The following is an 18279-nucleotide window of genomic DNA, read 5'->3' as shown; positions in this document are numbered from 1 at the left end:
TGAGAGAGGAAAATGGACCTTATAGACAATGCGTGGGGAGCTTGTAAAAAGCTGAACTCCTGGGCATGTTGGAATTATTTGCGTGTGACTTTTCAGTACGTTTGCCGCACTGAAGAGAGTAGTAGGATGGGGAAATGGCAAAGTAATAACTTTGCCATCCATCCTCCCTAATAAATCTTTGGGTGCATTCATAGCCAGCCGAAATCAGGAGAATTAAAATACCAAATGGAAAGCACAATTTGCCAGAGTACCCTTTCTGCAGATGACCAAAGATCATGAAACGCAGGTTTGATCAAACAGCTTTCACCTTCTGCAAATACCTGGCAAAATTCAGGAAGGCCAAGGAGCGTATGAGAAGTTTCCAAAAGAGGCTTCTTCCTTTGGGGCGAATGGTTAACATAATCCGCTCCTTCACTGATCCAGTGAGTGACAGTTATTTTTAGTGTAAACATGCTTTTCTTGCCTTGCTTCTGTGAACTGGAAAACACTGCCCAAGATTTAGGAAAAATGTACATCATCAGAATTATCTAGAACCATCTTTGTCCATGCGTTTTTGGAAGATTTTCCCGCTAGCTCATTGGAATATTAATGTCTTTCATATCATTTAACTGGTTTTGGACTTCTTGTTCCCTTAAATGGCCCATGATGTGTACAAATTTCTGCTAGGAGCCAACTTTGTGCTTTGTGAGCTCTACAGAAAGCAGCCTCTTTTTCAACATTGCTTCAGCAAGTTCTGACGTTTTGCATTTTAAAGGCCTGTGCAGGGAAGGTGTGTGGAGGTGTCATTAGCTCCATGTGACCTTAACTTGGGAGAGAAGGGAGTGAGCTGCCAAGGAGAAGGAGGAGATAAGTTTTCATGTGTTCGGGGTCAGGTTGGCTGATGAGAGACCAATCTTCACGCCTTGGCCTAGATATTTATAATCCTGACAGGGTACGCAGGGTGAGGGAAGGCTAAATTCCCATTCCATTTCAGTGACCTCATTGAAACATCTCACATTTAAATGTCAGTAGCTTCCTTGGGTTGCAGGTCATCCAGATTCTCGATCTTAACTGCCTTTTTCTCTCTCTCTTTTTTAAAGATTTTATTTATTTATTTGACAGAGAGAGACACAGCAAGAGAGGGAACACACGCGGGGGGCGTGGGAGAGGGAGAAGCAGACTCCCCGCTGAGCAGGAACCTGATGCGGGGCTTGATCCCAGGACCCTGGGACCATGAACTGAGCTGAAGGCAGACACTCAACGACTGAGCCACTCAGGCGCCCCTTTTTCTCTTTTGATAAAGAATTTGTCTTGCGGACATTATCATGGTAAAGCCCTTTCATTTCTGCCTTTACAGGAAGGAGAAGCAGATGTGGCGGTGAGAGAAATCAGGACGAGTCCTGGGCCCGCAAGAATTGATTCCATTGACACGTATGTGAAGACGGGCTAGGGCTGGCGGGGGACACCCCCCGGGCAGTCTTGTCACTTGCAGCTCGCTGCGGGGAGGTCAAACATCCTGTGCTGCAAAAGTCAATTCTTATTAACTTAAGCCAGAACCTTTTGAGAATGTCCGGTTTGAATGGGATTTAGTGTTGTAGCCCAGGCTAGCAGAGAATAAAAACAGCATGTGGCGCCTCTGTAGGCAAACTCAACCCTCCCCACTCTGTTTAGAGGTGTCTCGTCTCCCATAAGATGAGAAGTGAAGACAAACTGGTTCCTAATCAAAAGACTCAGGCTTGCTAATTTGTTTACCGGTAGAGTTTGACCTGGCCCGGGCTGTCCGGCCCGATAAGTGGGATGTTATCATTTTGTCTTCCCTGCTCATTCCCAAGGATAAGCCCAGGTGACTGATCCTGAGTAATCTCCTCTAGTGAGGACTGGGAGTGCTCTGAGTCACTGTCTTACCCAGGGACCAGAAGTCTTACCGGTGGAGTCTCAAGTTGACCTGTTCCAAGTAGACATTAGGAAGCAGACATCTTAAATGGCGGTTTGTGGGGCAGGGGGACAGGGGGCGTGGCGGAAGAGATGGCAGAGGAGCTGGGCATTCGAGACTCTCACCCAGAACCCTGTACGCAGGTTACTGCTGGGTCAGTCTATTTGAAAGAGATCGTTACCGGAAAATTTCTCTAGGAATCTCTTCTGTCATAGGCTTTAAATACCTTTTTTTCTCTAACATGACGAATGTACTTAATAAAACATGAAAATGGGCAGTTTCTTTTTTCCCAGTTATGCTCCCAAGCCCTTGCATCAGGGAGAAAATGAGTGTTAGATAATATTCTTCCATCAAACAGGGCAGTTGGCATAAGTGAAAGTTGCACCCTTGCTTAGTTAGCAGTTCCTCAGCTTTCCCCCCCCCACTGTTTTTATTAATATTGAAAGACTTTTCTGGAAGTGGTGGGAAGGAAGAAAGCCCTGTTTGAAATTTCCAAGCCACTTTCTCCTCATTTATATCCACCTGCTAAAACCACTTCCTCTTTTAAGCCACAGGTTGGTTGGTGGTTGTTTTTTTTTAAGATTTTATTTTTAAGTAATCTCTACACCTGACATGGGGCTCGAACTCATGACCCCGAGATGGAGAGACACACACTCTTCTGACTGAGCCAGGCAGGCGCCCCGAGCCACAGTTAATGCTTTAATAACAGCTTCCTTACCTCGTTTGAAGGTATATTAAGGAGTCAGAGATTGATTTCTGGGTGGGTGCAGAGCTCGGAGTCAGGAACTGGGATTTAATCCCGGCTGTTGATGAGACGTGTGACCTTGAACATGAGCATCAGTGTGGTCACCCGGGAAGTGTAGCTGCCGTACCGGTGGTCCTGGTTTTGTTTGCCATCCCACCGCTTCTTGGTATAATCAGATTTCAAAATCAAGGAAAATATTTCGCATACCAACAGTGCCTACATTTCTCTGCTGTAATGATTTGAAATCAAAAACAAAAAATGCTTTCTTCTCTTGACTTGAGAATATCAAGTTGAAGAAAGGCCGGCGGTCCACATGTTGCCAGGCAGCACGCGTGTTCGTGTACTTTGTATGACTGGTCCTCTTTGAGACTAGTTCTCTGGGAAGGCCGGGCACTGGAAACCAGGGCCACCTCTGTTCCCGGGGGCCTGGGGTCTGATGTTGTGGGCACACTGGCTGTTCGGACGAAGCACGTACAGTGCAAGGTGAGCCTACCGGAGAGCCCCCTCCCCTCTCCCCGGAGAGCGTGGAGGAGTGTGAGCCTGGTGGTCGCATGACCAGCTGCGTTTGGCCTATAAATGAGAATTATTTGGAGAGTGTTCTGGGAAGCAGTTCCTTTATGTTGGTTCCAGTTACATTTGTAGACCCTTTGACATTTGTGTTTCCTGATGAAAACCTTTTAATCTTTATTCTGTTCTTGATGTAGGAACAAAGCTACAGAAAGCTCCAGGAATTATTTGGAATTTGAGAAATTAACTGTGAGCCAGCTCCTTCTTTGTCTAAGGGAAGAAAGCCAGAAGGCAGAGAAGCTTGAAACTGCACTCAAGGAAGCCAACGAAAGGTACGGAATTGGTAACTTGAAATATGCATTCATTGCTTTTTTTTTTAACAGCTTTATTGAGATAAAACCAAGACACCCGATAATCCATCCATTTAAGGTATACATTTCAGTACTGTTTAGGATATTCACAGTCCTGTAGCCATTACCACGTTATAATTTCGGAACATTGTTTTCACCAGATAAGAAACCCAGTACCTGTCAACACTGATTGCTCATCCCTCCCAGCAGTCTGTCCTCTGTCTCCACAGATTTGCCTCTTCTGGACATTTCATATAAATGGGACCATATAATATGTGGCCCTTTGTGGTTGACTAATTTTATGTAGCGTCATGTTTTCAGAGTTCATCCATGTTGTGGCACATCCCAGTCCTTCACTTCCTTTTTGTTGCCAAATAATAGTCCGTTGTGTGACTAGTCAGCATTTTACTTGTATTCATCAGTTGGTGAACATTTTGGTTCCCACTTTTTGCCTATTGTGAATAATGTTTGCTGTAAACCTTCTTGCACAACTTTTTCGGTGGACATATTTTTTTTTAACTCTCTGGCGGTGTATACCCAGCAGTGGGATTGCTGGGTCATTGGCCCTGTGTGTCTAATAGTTTGAGGAACTACCAAACCGTTTTCTGCGGTGGCTGCGCCGTTTTACATTTCTGCCAGCAAGGTATGGGGGTTCTCCGTTTCCCCACGCGCTCCTCCACGCTTGCCGTTGTCTGTCTTCGTGATTATAGCCATCCTCCTGGGTGTAAAGTGGTGTCTCATGGTGATTTTGATTTGATTTTCCTAATGACTGATAATGTTGAGCACCTTTTCATGTTGACCATTCGTATATCTTCTTTGAAGAAATATCTGTTGAAATCCTTTACCCATTTAAAAAAAATTGGATTGCCTTTTTTTTTTACTGAGTTATAAGAGTTCAGTATATATTCCAGATGCAAATCCTCTATGAGGTGTATGACTTGCAAATATGTTCTCCCATTCCGTGAATCACCTCTTTACCTCCTGGGCGCTACCATGGACAGCACAAAATTTTATTTTGAGGTAGTCCACTTTATTTATTTTTCTTTTGTCGCTTGTGCTTTTGGTGTTGTATCTAATGAACCGTTGACTCATCCAGGGTCACAATGATTCACTGTGTTTTCTTCTAAAAGCCTTATAGTTTTAGCCCTTACATTTAGGTCTCTAAATGTATTTAGAGTCCGTATGTATGTATGGTGTGAGGTTGGGGTCCAACTTCATTCTTCCGTGTGTGGATATCCAGTCATCCTAACACCATTTGTTGAAAAGACCATTCTTTCCCTCAGTGAACTGCCTTGGCACCCTTGGTGTAAATCAGTTGGTCATGCATGTAAAGATTAATTTCTAAAGCTTCAATTTTATTCCTTTGATCTATATGTTTATCCTTTGCTAATGCTACACTGTCTTGATTGGTACAGTTTTGTAGTAAATTTTGAAATCAGAAAGTCTGGGTTCTCCAACTTTGAAAGATTGTTTTGGCTATCCTGGGTTTCTTGTTTTTCTGTACAAATCTTAGGATAAGTTTGTTAACTTCTGGAAAAAAAAAAAAAAGCCAGCTGGGATTTTGTTAGGGATTGCATTGAATCTGGAGTTCAGTTAATATTGTTCTTAACTATGTTAAATCTTCTGATCCATGAAGGATAACCCATAGATTTAGTTAGGTCATCTGCAATGTATTTCAGTGATGTTTTGTCATTTTTAATATACAGGCCTTAAACTACTTTTCAAAATTTGTTAGCACTGTTGTATATGAAGTTGTTTTCTTAATTTCATGTTTGGAGTATTCTTTGCTAGTGTATGGAAATACTCCTGACTTTTTTGTATATTGTACATTGATCTTGTAGCCTGAAACCTTGCTAGAACTCATGTATTAGCACTAATAGTTTTTTAGTGGATTGCTTAGGATTTTCTTTATACAAGATCATGTCGTCTGCAAAGGGATAGTGTTACTTCTTCCTTACCAACAAGGGTACCTTGTATTTCTTTTTCTTGCACAATTTCCCTGGCTAGAATCTCTAGCACAGTGTTAAGTACAAGTGGAGAAAGCAGACATGCTTTACTTAGGGGGGAGAGCCTTCAGCCTTTTACCATCAAGTATGATGTTAGCTGCAAGTTTTCATAGATGCTTTTGTCAGGTTGAGAAGCTGCCTTCTATTTCTAGTTTGTTGTACTTTCTATCGTGAAGGGTTTGGGATTTTGTGAAGTGCTTTTTCCATGTCTATGGGGTTGATTAATGGTTTTTTAAACTTCTGTTAATATGATGTATTATAGTCATTGATTTTCAAGTGTTAAACCAACCTTTGTAAATCCCACTTGGTCATGATGTGTAATCCTTTCTATATGTGCTAGTTTAGATTACTAAAATTTTGTTAAGGACTTTTTGCATCTTTATTCGTAAGGGGTATCAGCCCATAGTTTTCTTTCCTTGCAATGTCGTTGTCTGGTTTTGGTGTAAGGGAAATACTGGCCTCATAGAATATGGTATACGTGTAAACACACACACACACTTTGGGGTAAAATTCACCTATATTACAGAGTTGTGAAGTCAAGGAATTTGTGTGCAAATGCACTTTTTAGAAATGCAAAGTCCACGGGCACCTGGGTGGCTCAGTTGGTTGAGCAACTGCCTTCGGCTCAGGTCATGATCCTGGAGTCCCGGGATCGAGTCCCACATCGGGCTCCCTGCTCAGTGGGGAGTCTGCTTCTCCCTCTGACCCTCCCCCCCTCATGCTCTCTCTCTCTTTCATTCTCTCTCTCAAATAAATAAATAAAATCTTTAAAAAACTGCAAAGTTCTAAACCATGTAGGAAATGGGAGAGGTTATGCATTAGTTTTAGGGCTCCAGCAATTGCAACATTTAATCATAAGTATACTATGACCTAATTAATTCTCTCAGACACTGTAACTGGCTTATTAATCTTAAAATTATAGCACTGTGAGAAGTACTTTCTAACTGAAGCAGTTTAAATTTTAAGATTTATTCACTTTAGGAGCACCTGGGTGGCTCAGTCGTTAAGCGTCTGCCTTCGGCTCAGGTCATGATCCCGGGGTCCAGGGATCGAGCCCCGCATCGGGCTCCCTGCTCCGTGGGAAGCCCGCTTCTCCCTCTCCCGCTCCCCCTGCTTGTGTTCCCTCTCTCGCCGTCTCCCTCTGTCAAATAAATACATAAAATCTTATTAAAAAAAAAAAGAGTGATTTATTTTAGTGAGGAAGGGGGAGAGGGGCTAAGGGAGGGTGAGAGGAAGAGTCTCAAGCAGACTCCACCCTGAGCAGGGGGCCCAGTGCGGGGCTCGATCTCACAGTCCTGAGATCAGGACCTGAGCTGAAACCAAGAGTAGGACGCGTAACCAACTGCACCGCCCAGGCGCCCCTGAAACAGTTTAAATTTTTAATTACAGAAAGAGCTTTTTGTCAAATATGAAACCTAAGTTACTTATTCAGATGAGGTTAACCTGGAAGACGCATCGGCATTGGTCCAATGACTTATTTCATAGCTCATTTCAAAAGGTGCTGGCTCTGCATCCTAGGGGTTTACACACCATATCCTACTGTGGTCCCTTAGAAAATTTCAAAGGTTGACTTCTAGGAGACTAGCACCATGTATTCTAATGGAGAAAAATATTTGTCCTATCTTTCAGACAAATCCTAAAACATAGTAACAATGCATGGATAGATAGATAAAAGCATTCTTTTTACACCTTAATTACCACAGCTGGTTTTTAAAGGGAAGATGTTGTTACTCTTTGAAGGAGACCTTTACTAGCCATGCATAATCACCATGTGTTTATATTTTGTAGGCACCTTTACCCCTCCTGTGTTCTGTACACCGTTCTCAGAAGTCGAGTTTAGCCAGTAATTCATCCGTACTTAGACAACATGATTAGCTTTCATGATGAAAGTGGTGTCCGCTTAGGAATTTGCTAATTGTATCTCCTCATCATTCAGATGATATACGTGATTCCTGCTTTCAGAATAATTACAGCCTTCTGCTTGCAGCTGTAGCTCTTCGGATGGCACTAGGAAGTCAGGCGTGCCTTTGAGATGGCTGTGTTTAGTCTCCCACCTTGAGCACCTGCAAAGGGTCCGTTTCTCAATAGCATTAAATCTCCACTCTGTGAGCCAGCCTTCTCTCAGTATTTAACAACTGGCAAGTCAACAGTGGTTGCCAAGACTCGTTCTCTGGGTGGGTATCAGGATGATGATTTCCCCCTCACTATGGCAGAACCGAAACCAAGAAATAAAATCCCTAATACCTGGATAGCGTGGCTTGGTTTACATGCTGTGTAGGATACAGTGAAAACACATCCCAAGACCTAACATATCTCTTTCTCAAACAAGTGAGTCTTCAGCTATTTTCATTAATCATGACAAACAGGGGCATTGACAGTGTGAAATTTATTCTGAAAACTTTTAGGAGATTTGTGGGGAAGGGGGATCATAGGTTTGTCTCTTTTTTTTCTCATTGTTTTCCAGGACTTGTTTTTCATGTAATTTGTGTTTTCTAAACAAATTTAAACTGACAACAAGAGGGGTAAGTGTGTAGGAAGTGTGGCTCAAGAGAATCGAGAAGTAGCAGGGAAAGTCAGTCCAAGATGAAAATTTGCCCTAGAAAAGTAAGACAAGCGATTATTCAAATGTAGATCAGAACCCTGGGTCATACATGAGTGGCGTGAAAAAGGCCCATCCATCAACCCCGCACCAGCTGGCTCTTAACCCATTTATCTGGCTTAGCCCGAAGTAGTGCCTTTGCACCAGTCAGGTTTGGCAGTTTGCAATGGTTGTGACCGTTTTAATATCTCCCTCCATGCACCAGGCTTAAATGGCTACCAAGTTGTCCCCCTATTGTGAATGCATTCTGTTGCCCTCCCATTGCACACACACGTGCTTCTGGACCCAGCTTACCTGCTCCACCTCCGAAATTGGCTCTACTGAAATTTAGTTAGGTAACTGCTCGGTGTTTACGTTATTAGGCGCACACAGGGAGTACTCACTTGAGCTCTGCTCTGTGCCTTGAATATTCTTCCTTTTTTTTTTAACTTCTGTGCATAATTACATCTTTAAAATTTGCTTAGTTTCCCCATACTCTTCCCCAATGAGGAAATCTCTCAGATACATTCAGACATGTTAGTAGTCTAGTGGTATTCTCTCTGGAGTCTACCCTACTTGCTTTCTAGGTCCTGCCTCATGGCACTCATCTTGGCATCTCACTTTGCCTTCACCCTGAGGAACTCCTTCAACTTTCCTGTTTTCCATCACCTGTTTCCTGAATCCAATGCCTTTCCTACTCTTTTTAAATGTTGTTGTTTTGTTTTGTTGCAAACAGAGCTCACCACATTGCCACTAACTTACCGAGAAACAATACATGGGCAGTATATTTTCTGAGACCCGCATATCTGAAAACCTCTCCTTCTGCCTTTATACCTCATGGATAGTTTGGCTAGATATAGTATTCTGTAATCGGATTTAATTTTCCCTCCACGTTTCAAAAAATTTGCTTCATTATGTCCTAGCTTCTGTCGTTAACGCTGAAAGACCCACTGCCATTCTGGTTCTTCATCTTTGGGGATGAGACTTCTCACATGCTTTGGTGTGAGCCTGTTTTTCATCTGTTTGTTCCGGACACTCTTGGGCTCTTTCATTTTGCAAACTCATGTCCTTCAGTCCTTGAAAGATGATCTTGAATTAATTTAGCGATAGTCTCTTACCCTCAATTTTCTTTGTTCTCTCTCTCTAGCATTACTATTATTTTGAATTGGATCTCCTCTAATTTTCTTAACTCCTTGTTCCCTTTTTCTGTCTCTCCCTTTTTCTCCTTTCTGATAAATTTGATCAACTTTCATCTTCCCTTTTTTGTGGGGGAGAACCTTTGAATGTTCCTTTTTTATTGTGTTCCATTTTTTTGTGGTTGTAATGTTTCCTCATATCTCTAAGGATATTAATGATATTTTTGACGTTTTTTTTTCCCCCTGCTGGCATATTCTATTTTCAGTAAGTTACTTTTTTCTGTTTCATATTAAGATTTTCCTTAAATGTCTAGCAGTCTTGGCTGTTTGATCAGATTTAGCAGGATTACAGGGTGTTAGAAGCTGATTGAAGCTCTGGGTGCACCTGTAGGGAGATCTGGCTGGGAGGTTTCCTTGGGGAAGCCCCATATCAGAAACTTTAAATCTTTTCCCTTATCCTGGTTACATACTCCAGAGGAGACTCTTCCAGCCTCCTGCCTGGAGGGTATTTTTCAAATGCTGAAGTTCTTAAGATGAGGAGAAAAAGGTGGCTGAGGGTCTTAATGTTCTGTGTGTAAGTTCTCCTTATAGAAGAACCCACGTCTCATCTCTAACGTCTGAACCCAGAAACCCTTTATTTTGTGATATTCTAGACCCTCTTTTTTTTTTTTAAGTAGGCTCCACGCCCGGCATGGGGCCCAACGTGGGGCCCAAACTCACGACCCTGAGATCAAGAGTCAGACGCCCAACTAAATGACCCACCCGGGCACCGCTTCTAGTCCCTCTTAAACAGGCCCCACCTTTGTCCCCACATCCAGAGATACCTGGTGTCACTGACTCCGGAGCCTTCTGCTTTCCACAGTGTCAGTCAGGTTACGTCTTGGCTTTCCCTACTGTTGGCTTCAGACCCAGCCTTGGTGGGCCGCCAAGTCAGTTCCCACTCATAGCTGTGCCCCCCAAATCTTCTTGCTGTTATTTCCTTTCCCTTTCTCTTTGTTCTTGTACGTATATGGCTTTTTAAAAGTCATTTTGGTGGGGCATAGGGTGGGAGAAAATTTACATGCATATATTCAGTTCGATATCTTTAACCAGAAATCTCTTCTTGTTTCATTTGCCTTAGGCTGGCTTTCGTGTGGTTATGATTCAGTGAGAATATCGGTAAATTTGTTTGTTTTTAAGGGACTTGTGAACTTAGATGGGTCCAAAAAGGTCCAAAAAGGCTCTGTTCTCTGCCGAATCCTTACAAAGGGACACACACTCATGTAACACACATGCATGCATGTATGTACACACACACACAGATTTTAAAAATATTTCTGTGTGTTACTGTTACATGAAAAGAGGCAGTGTTTTTCAGTGTTTGGGATGATTTATGCCCACCTTTTACCTCTGCATGAATTCATATCTTAAATCACATCTAGCGAATTTTAGGATGAGAGCTAAACCCCAAAAGGTTAATGTATAATATAGCAAATGCAGAGAGATTTTGAAACCCCTGATCCTTTATCCAAATTTTGGACAGTGTTCTTTTTAGTGCTTCTGCAGTTGTTATTCCTCTTGAACCCAAAGAGAAAGTAACTTTTCCATACTCTGTATTTTTCAGAGTTTCCTGTTTTGAAAAGAAAGCCCGTGATCATTCTGAGGTTGAGACCCAGACGGAGGGTAGCACAGAAAAGGAGAAAGAAGAGGAGAAAGGCCCAGAAACTGTGGGTACTCAGGTTCTAAGGCTGCTGTCACACCCCCAGTGGACCTAAGAGTCGTATCTGAAGTCAGGTCTTGTGCTGTGTTATTAGCTTTAGAAATAGAAATAATTTTAATGTTGCATATATTCTGTTTCTCTCATATTTCCTTGTCCTGATTTGAATTTCATCCATAGTAAATTGTAGTGAGATGTGTTCCTATCCCAGTGATTCTAAGGAATCACACTTCTATCTCTTCTTTTTTTTTTTTTTAAGATTTATTTATTTTAAGAGAGCAAGAGGGTGCATGAGTGGGGGGAGGGCCAGAGGGAGAGGGAGAAAGAGAATCCCAAGCCGACTGCCTGTGGAGGGCGGAGCCCAGGGCTCCATCTCACAACCCTGAGATCAGGACCCCAGCTGAAATCAAGAGTCAGATGCCCAACCGACTGAGCCACCCAGGCGCCCCCACCTCTCTCTCTTCTTGACTAATTTTCTCTCCTAACTTTGTGAGTGAACAGGCCGTCTAGTGGAGAAAGGAATTTTACTCACTTTATAATGAGATGTTTTAAGAATATGACCCAGGGCGCCTGGGTGGCTCAGATGGTTAGGCATCTGCCTTTGGCTCAGGTCATGATCCCAGGGTCCTGGGATCGAGTCCCGCATCGGGCTCCTTGCTCAGCGGGGAGTCTGCTTCTCCCTCTCTCTCTGTCTCTCTTGCAAATGACTAAATAAAATCTTAAAAAAACAAAAAAAAGAATATGACCCAAAAACTTGAGATAGAATTGAAAGATCTCGTTATCCCCTACTACTGGTTTGAGTGAAATAGTTTGAATGCAGAGTTTCATGTTTCTTTAGCCAGTGTTCTGTGGCACCTCAGAGCTGTGCCTTGGAGCCCGTCACTCGGTCGTAAGCTCAGGGAAGGTGGATGAAGGCAGGAATTTGTAAGAGCTGCAGTTTTCCACGTGAAAGACATTTTTTGTCAGATGCTCACTTTAGCCAATTCATTTATTCAACAAATACATGTTGAATGCCTACTGTTTGCCATATGCTGGGCTGAGTCTCCTACTTCAAGAGACTGGAGAACATTTAGAATACAGATGAAGAGAAGACCCGGGAGTCATAGTGCATTGTTGACTGAAGCCAATCTGATAACCAGTAATAGAGGAGTACTGAGATTTCCAAGGCACCAAAAAGCTCACTGACAGCCATTCTGGAGCTGCCAGGGAAAATGCAGTTCAGTAAAAAGAGTAGAGTTAACTAGAAACATAAATCGGCAAAGGACTATGGGCAAAAGCTGCTCTCTGGGTAAATTAGATTGTGCTTTCACACCGCTGTGCTCTGTGATCCCCTGAGCCATGATCAGGATTAACTGAGGTGATGATAAAGGGTGAGCAGAAACTAGCAAAACCTAAAACCTTAACATCTGGGAATGTTTGTGTGAATTTTGGCCCCTATAAGTCTTAAGAGGGGATGTTCTTGGGTTGCCAGAATCAAAAAAGAGACAGTTCTTCTTCCCTTTAAATAAACTCCACACATGTCTACAAGGAAAAAAAAATTATGATAAAGTCATTATCACAGTGTATCCAAATTGATCAGTTATGTAAGAAAAACAGTTTTATATATAAATATTGCCATATGAATTAGTGATTATACATATAAATTACATATCATGAATATAAAATGTTATATATAATTAGTAAATGTAGACATACAAGGAAACAGTTGTATCTGAAACATTTCTTTTCTTGGAAGATATTTACGGCATTGTCAAAAGTTTAATCAGCTCACCAGTCTTAGTGGGACACTGATGGTTCGCACTGTTTTCTCACAAAGAAGTTCATTTAATCTCTGATCTGAATCACATGTGCGTGTTTGGGATTTCCTGAATGACAGGTTGGAAGTGAAGTGGAGACGTTGAATCTTCAGGTGACAACTCTATTTAAGGAGCTTCAAGAGGCTCATACAAAACTCAGTGAGGCTGAGCTGATGAAGAAGAGACTTCAAGAGAAGTAAGAATGAGAGATGAATTCTATTTTCCCTTAGAAAATGGACATTTTTAAGAAATATATTACTATGTAAAAACATAGTTTTGTTATCTTACTAGAAGAAAAATAGAAACCTAATTAAAGGATGAACTCAGCAAACATTAACATCGACATTAATGTACATGTTCATATATAAATATACTTGTAATATGGGGGAATGGGGCCCGGGAAAATCTGATTCTGCTGTTCAGGGATGTTTGTTACACATACTGTAGCCTATGTGAGGACCTGTAAAAAAGCAGTAAGCCAGATTTCCTGGGACTTAACCTGAACTGACAGTATCGATGTAAGCAAACATAAATGAAAGCTGCAAGGAGAAGGAACTTGAGTGAGCTTTATTGAGGAAAAAAACTCATTTTCAATCAATTGTGAAGGCTAATATTTAAATTGAGAACTTTGCATTTGCTTGTTTTTCTTGGTGTAGCAAGTTACCCGAAATTTAAAAATGTTATTCTTTTGGATTAGTTGGCAAACATATATCCAGCACAACACATGAGTGTATGTTACCTTAGAGTTCACACTTACCAAGGCTATACGATGATATGGTAGTCTGGCACAGCACAGCAGCTTAAAGCTAAGGACTCTGGACAAACAGACTTAGTTGAACTATGGACCTGAATTTATTTGTGGTATTGCCTTGGGCAAGTTATCTATTTAACCTCTCTGAGCCCTACTTTTATCATTTGTACAATGTGTGTCATTATCCCTACTTCATAACGTTGTATTGAGATGTTTACCATGCTTGGTGTTAATGCCTTGCATATAGCAACCGTTGGTTCATATTTGCTATTATCATGTTGAAATTCTTTTTGATATTTAAGAAAACTTAGGACACTTTATTTTTCCCTTATTAAATCTTTGTCAGAAGTCATATTCTTTATGCTTAACAGAACCCAAACTTTTTAAAATATTGAAGATATCCATGGATCACTATATGGAAAGCACCTTTAGCCAATTACTATTTTGGTCTGTGTCTAAAGAACAAAGATGTACTTGCATGACTGCTTAAGACAGTTTTTCCATAGCTTGTGTGGTCTTAGATCTGTAGTTTTTTTACATTAGGCATAAGGGTTCAGAAATATGTAAATTTCTTTTCCAGAAAAAAAGATCTGTATTTTTTTAGTGTTTAGTCATGAGAGTTTAGAAATATTACTTGCTTCTAGTGAAGAAGCCAGAAGGATAAAATATTTTATTTTGCATTATTAAATCCTTGAAAAATGCAATCCAAAATTTCTTTGTATTTACTACATAATCTTGGGATTGGTTTAAAAGCCACTGAGAAATGAAGGAGCGTGGTTTATCCTCATGAAATTTTGATCTTTCCTAGATGTCAGGCTCTTGAAAGGAAAAATTCTGCAGCCCCATCAGAGCTGAATGAAAAGCAAGAGCTTGTTTATAACAACAAAAAGTTGGAGCTACAAGTGGAAAGCATGCGATCAGAAATCAAAATGGAGCAAGCTAAAACCGAAGAGGAAAAGTGAGTATGCCACAACTGAATGACCACTTGCTAGAAGAAGGTGGAAGAGCACTTTTATAAGATTGGAATTAGGATTTAAGAATAAATTTAAAATTTTTCTCTTTTATGTATTTGAAGGAGTACCAGGAGACTTCTCCGAGGAGATAAAATTTGTTCTGTTATAACAAAATGATTAAAGTTCCTTGTAATCTATCTTGATTTTTTTTTTTTTTTGGAAAGATTGTTTTCTTTGAGAGTAAGAAAATGCTAGCAGGTGGTGGGCTGGTAAAGGCAGGAGAGAAGATTTTGCTAGTCGAGTATTCAGAGGATGTGGGAAGGCAAGACTAAGTTTTTATATTTTTCCCCCAAGATTCCATTTCTTAATTTCTTTTTAAATAGGTCCAAGTTAGCCACTCTCCAGTTGACACATAACAAGCTTCTTCAAGAATACAATAATTCATTGAAAACACTCGAGGAACTGAAAAGGAAAGAGGTATTCATAGGAAAAAAATGACTTTCGTAGCCTCATAGCGAATAGAAACTATAAACATTTTTTATAGGTAAAGTAGTTGTGTTAATCCATAACTAAGTATGGTTTCAAAGGTTGTTCTTCAGTTTATAATTGATTTCTTGTATCTAAGTGGGTAGAACTTCTGATGTTCTGTGTATAATGTTCCTTGTGTGCAAAGATGGTGCTGACGTCCTACGGTTGGGGAGTAAGCATTTAGCATTTCTTTTTTTGTTTTGTTTTTTTTTAAGATTTATTTATTTATTATTTGAGAGAGAAAGAGGGCAGGGTGGGGCGGAGCAGAGGGAGAGGGGGAGAGAGAATCTCAGGCAGACTCCCTGATGAGCTTGGAGCCTAACTCGGGGCTCAATCCTACGACTCTGAGATCATGACCTGAGCCGAAACCAAGAGTCAGACGCTTAACCGACTGAGCCACCCAGGCGCCCCAGCTTTTAGCGTTTCTAGCAGCGAGTGGGTTTATAGGAGAGCTACCAGCATGGGCTCCCACATGAGCAGGGCACAGCGAGACGGTGGGCGTCCACTGGTGGGGTTGTCTCCAGGGAGCTGTTACAGGGCTAGCTGGCTCCTGTCAGTGACCTTGAGACCCTGGACTCCCGGACTGCAGCTTACATTAGTATAACACCAGCATGGTGTGGCAGTTTAAAAATGGGTAGATGTGTGAGGTGATAGGCGTGTTCATTAACCTGGTTGGGGGGAGCCCTCTCCCGCTGTATACCCATATCAAATTGTCACATTGTTCACTTTAAATAGCTTACAATTTAATTTGTCAGTTTCACTTGGATAAAGCTGGGATCAGTAAGTAAAGATCATGGAAGCTTTGAATTAGAAGGGGTCTTTGAGTTTATATGCTTATAAATGTACTCTTTGTTCTTTTCTTTTTTTTTTTAAGTTTTATTTGAGAGACAGAGAGAAGGTGCACAGAAGCGGGGGGAGGGTCAGAGGGAGAGAATCTTTCAAGCAGACTCCCCGCTGAGTGTGGAGCCTGAGGACACAGGGCTTGCTCCCACAACCATGAGATCATTAACTGAGTCAGATGCTTAACTGACTGAGCCGCCCAGATACCCCTGTTTTTCTTTCTTTTTTTTTTTTAATAGAATATTGTTCCTCTCTAGGACTTGTAAATTTTTTTCATTATTTGCTTATTTATTTTTAATTGAAGTAGAGTTGACATACCATGTCATATTAGTTTTCTGTGTCCAACGTAGTGATCCGATATTTATATACATTATGAAATGCTCATAACTGTAGTTACTATCTGTCACCATACAAAGTCATTACAATAGTATTGACTGTAGAGTTGACCCTTGAACAAAAAGGGTTTGCACGGGTCCACCTAATATTGCAGATTTTTTAAAATACAGGACTATATGTGTTTTTTCTTTCTTATGATTTTAATAACATTTTTTCTAGCTTACTTTATTGTAAGAGTACAGTATATAATACATATAACATACAAAATATGTGTTAATCCACTAAGTTATCGGTAAGGCTTCCAGTCAACCATAGGCTGTTACTAGTTAAGTTTCTGGGGAGTCAAAAGTTACATGTGGATTTGCGACTCTGCGGGGGCTCAGTGCCTCTGACCCCTGCATTGTTCGAGGGTCAGCTCTATTCCCTGTGCCGTACTGTACATCCCTTGACTTGTTTATTTTATAACAAGAAGTTTATACCTCTTGATTCCCTTCATCTCCCTATGTCCCTCTCCTCTGGCAACCACCGGTTCATTCTCTGTATTTATAAGCTTGTTTCTGTTTGTTCATTTGTTTTGTTTTTTAGATTCCACATAAGTGAAATCATATGGTATTTGTTTGTTTCTCTGACTTATTTCACTTAGCATAGTACCTTCTAGTTCCACGCATATTGTCACAAATGGCAAGATTTCAGTCTTTTATGGCTGAGTCATATTCTTGTCTGTGTGTGTGTTGTGTGTTTGTACAAATACAGATCACATCTTCTTTATCCATTCAGCTATTTGATGGACATTTAGGTTGCTTCCTAAATACGTAGCTATTGTAAATACTGCTGTAATAAACATAGGAGTGAATATATCTTTTTGAATTAGTATTTTTATTTTCTCTGGATAAATACTGGGAAGTGGGATTGCCGGATCATAGGGTAGTTCTATTTTTAACTTTTTGAGGAACCTCCATACTGTTCTCTTTTTTTTCTTTTTTTCTTTTTTTTGTGAGTAAAGCGATAGAAGTTTATTAAGTGAAGATACAGAAAAAGCTCTCAAGAGTGAGAGCGTTCCCAACAGCGTTGCCCCTTCCATACTGTTTTCCAGAGTGGCTGCCCCAGTTTTGCATTCCCACCAAGAGTGCACGAGGGTTCCTTTTTCTCATGCACATCCTCGCCAACACTTGTTGTTGTCTTTTTGATACTAGTCATTCTGACAGGTGTGAGGTGATCAATTTTTAATTTAAACATGTTTCTTCTTTTCCACTGACTTCACCATATAAGAGTAATGTCAGTGGGAAAAATAACGGTATCAGCAAGTTACAACCGCGCTGAGATCATGGTTTGTCATTATTTCCCTTATTTTAATGTGTTCTTTTTAAAATTGTTTTAAATTAAGAAATTATAATTTGCAAACTCTAAGTTAAATGAATAAACCTTTCTGAGTTTAAGTTATCATTGCTAATTAACAGAACAGTTTAGAGCCATGGATTTAAAAAAATAAAACATCGTTTAATGTTTTACTAAAATAGGTTGAATTAGGGGTGCTGGGGGGGGCATCGTCGGTTAGGCCTGCCTGAGACTCTCCCTCTCCCTCTGCCCCTCCCCACCCCTGCTCATTCACGCTCTCTCGCTTAAATAAATCTTAAAAAAAAAATAAATTAGGTTGAGTTATTTCACAGCCATTTCTAGAATGATCTTGTCTCTTTCAGTCAGAAAAAGTAGATAAGGTGGTAGTGCAAGAACTAAGTGAAAAGCTGGAACTGGCAGAGAAGGCCCTGGCTTCCAAGCAGCTTCAGATGGATGAGATGAAGCAGACCATCGCCAAGCAGGAGGAGGACCTGGAAACCATGACTGTTCTTCGGGCTCAGGTAAGCTACGTTCTGAAACATGAACTGGGTGAGGCCAACCCTGATTATGTTCTCCTATGGGAAAGTGATGGTGTTCAAAATATATTTTTGGATTTTATATAATTTCCACCAGTATATTTAAAAACATTTTTTATTGAAGCATATCATGTGTGGAAAGTGCACCAAACTTTTAAGGGTAGAGCTCAATGAATGTATCCAGCCTACAGTTGATAGGTAGTTGGATTATTTTCAGTTTGGGGCATTATGATTGAGGTTGTTCTGACATTCTTGTGGATGTCTCTCTCCGTTG

General features: G+C 40.9%; 1 protein-coding gene across 6 annotated transcripts in view; it reads left to right on the top strand.

Moving 5' to 3' along the window:
- OPTN (optineurin) overlaps positions 1 to 18279 on the top strand; it is a 50829-nt gene that overhangs the window by 13471 nt on the left and 19079 nt on the right. For all 6 annotated transcript variants that reach the window (XM_028114657.2, XM_028114656.2, XM_028114660.2 and 3 more), the window contains exons 5-11: positions 1337 to 1410; positions 3362 to 3496; positions 10838 to 10940; positions 12807 to 12922; positions 14286 to 14435; positions 14814 to 14907; positions 17832 to 17990. In XM_028114657.2, coding sequence (XP_027970458.1) covers positions 1337 to 1410; positions 3362 to 3496; positions 10838 to 10940; positions 12807 to 12922; positions 14286 to 14435; positions 14814 to 14907; positions 17832 to 17990 — 831 coding nt within the window. The remainder of the gene's footprint in view (positions 1 to 1336; positions 1411 to 3361; positions 3497 to 10837; positions 10941 to 12806; positions 12923 to 14285; positions 14436 to 14813; positions 14908 to 17831; positions 17991 to 18279) is intronic.

Source organism: Eumetopias jubatus, unplaced genomic scaffold (genome assembly GCF_037043125.1).
Source record: "Eumetopias jubatus isolate StellerSeaLion01/CBP00866 unplaced genomic scaffold, mEumJub1_p1.0 scaffold_8, whole genome shotgun sequence".
Taxonomy (NCBI): domain Eukaryota; kingdom Metazoa; phylum Chordata; class Mammalia; order Carnivora; family Otariidae; genus Eumetopias; species Eumetopias jubatus.
The sequence above is the reverse complement of the archived record's forward strand: the minus strand, read 5'-3'. Positions and strand labels throughout refer to the sequence as shown.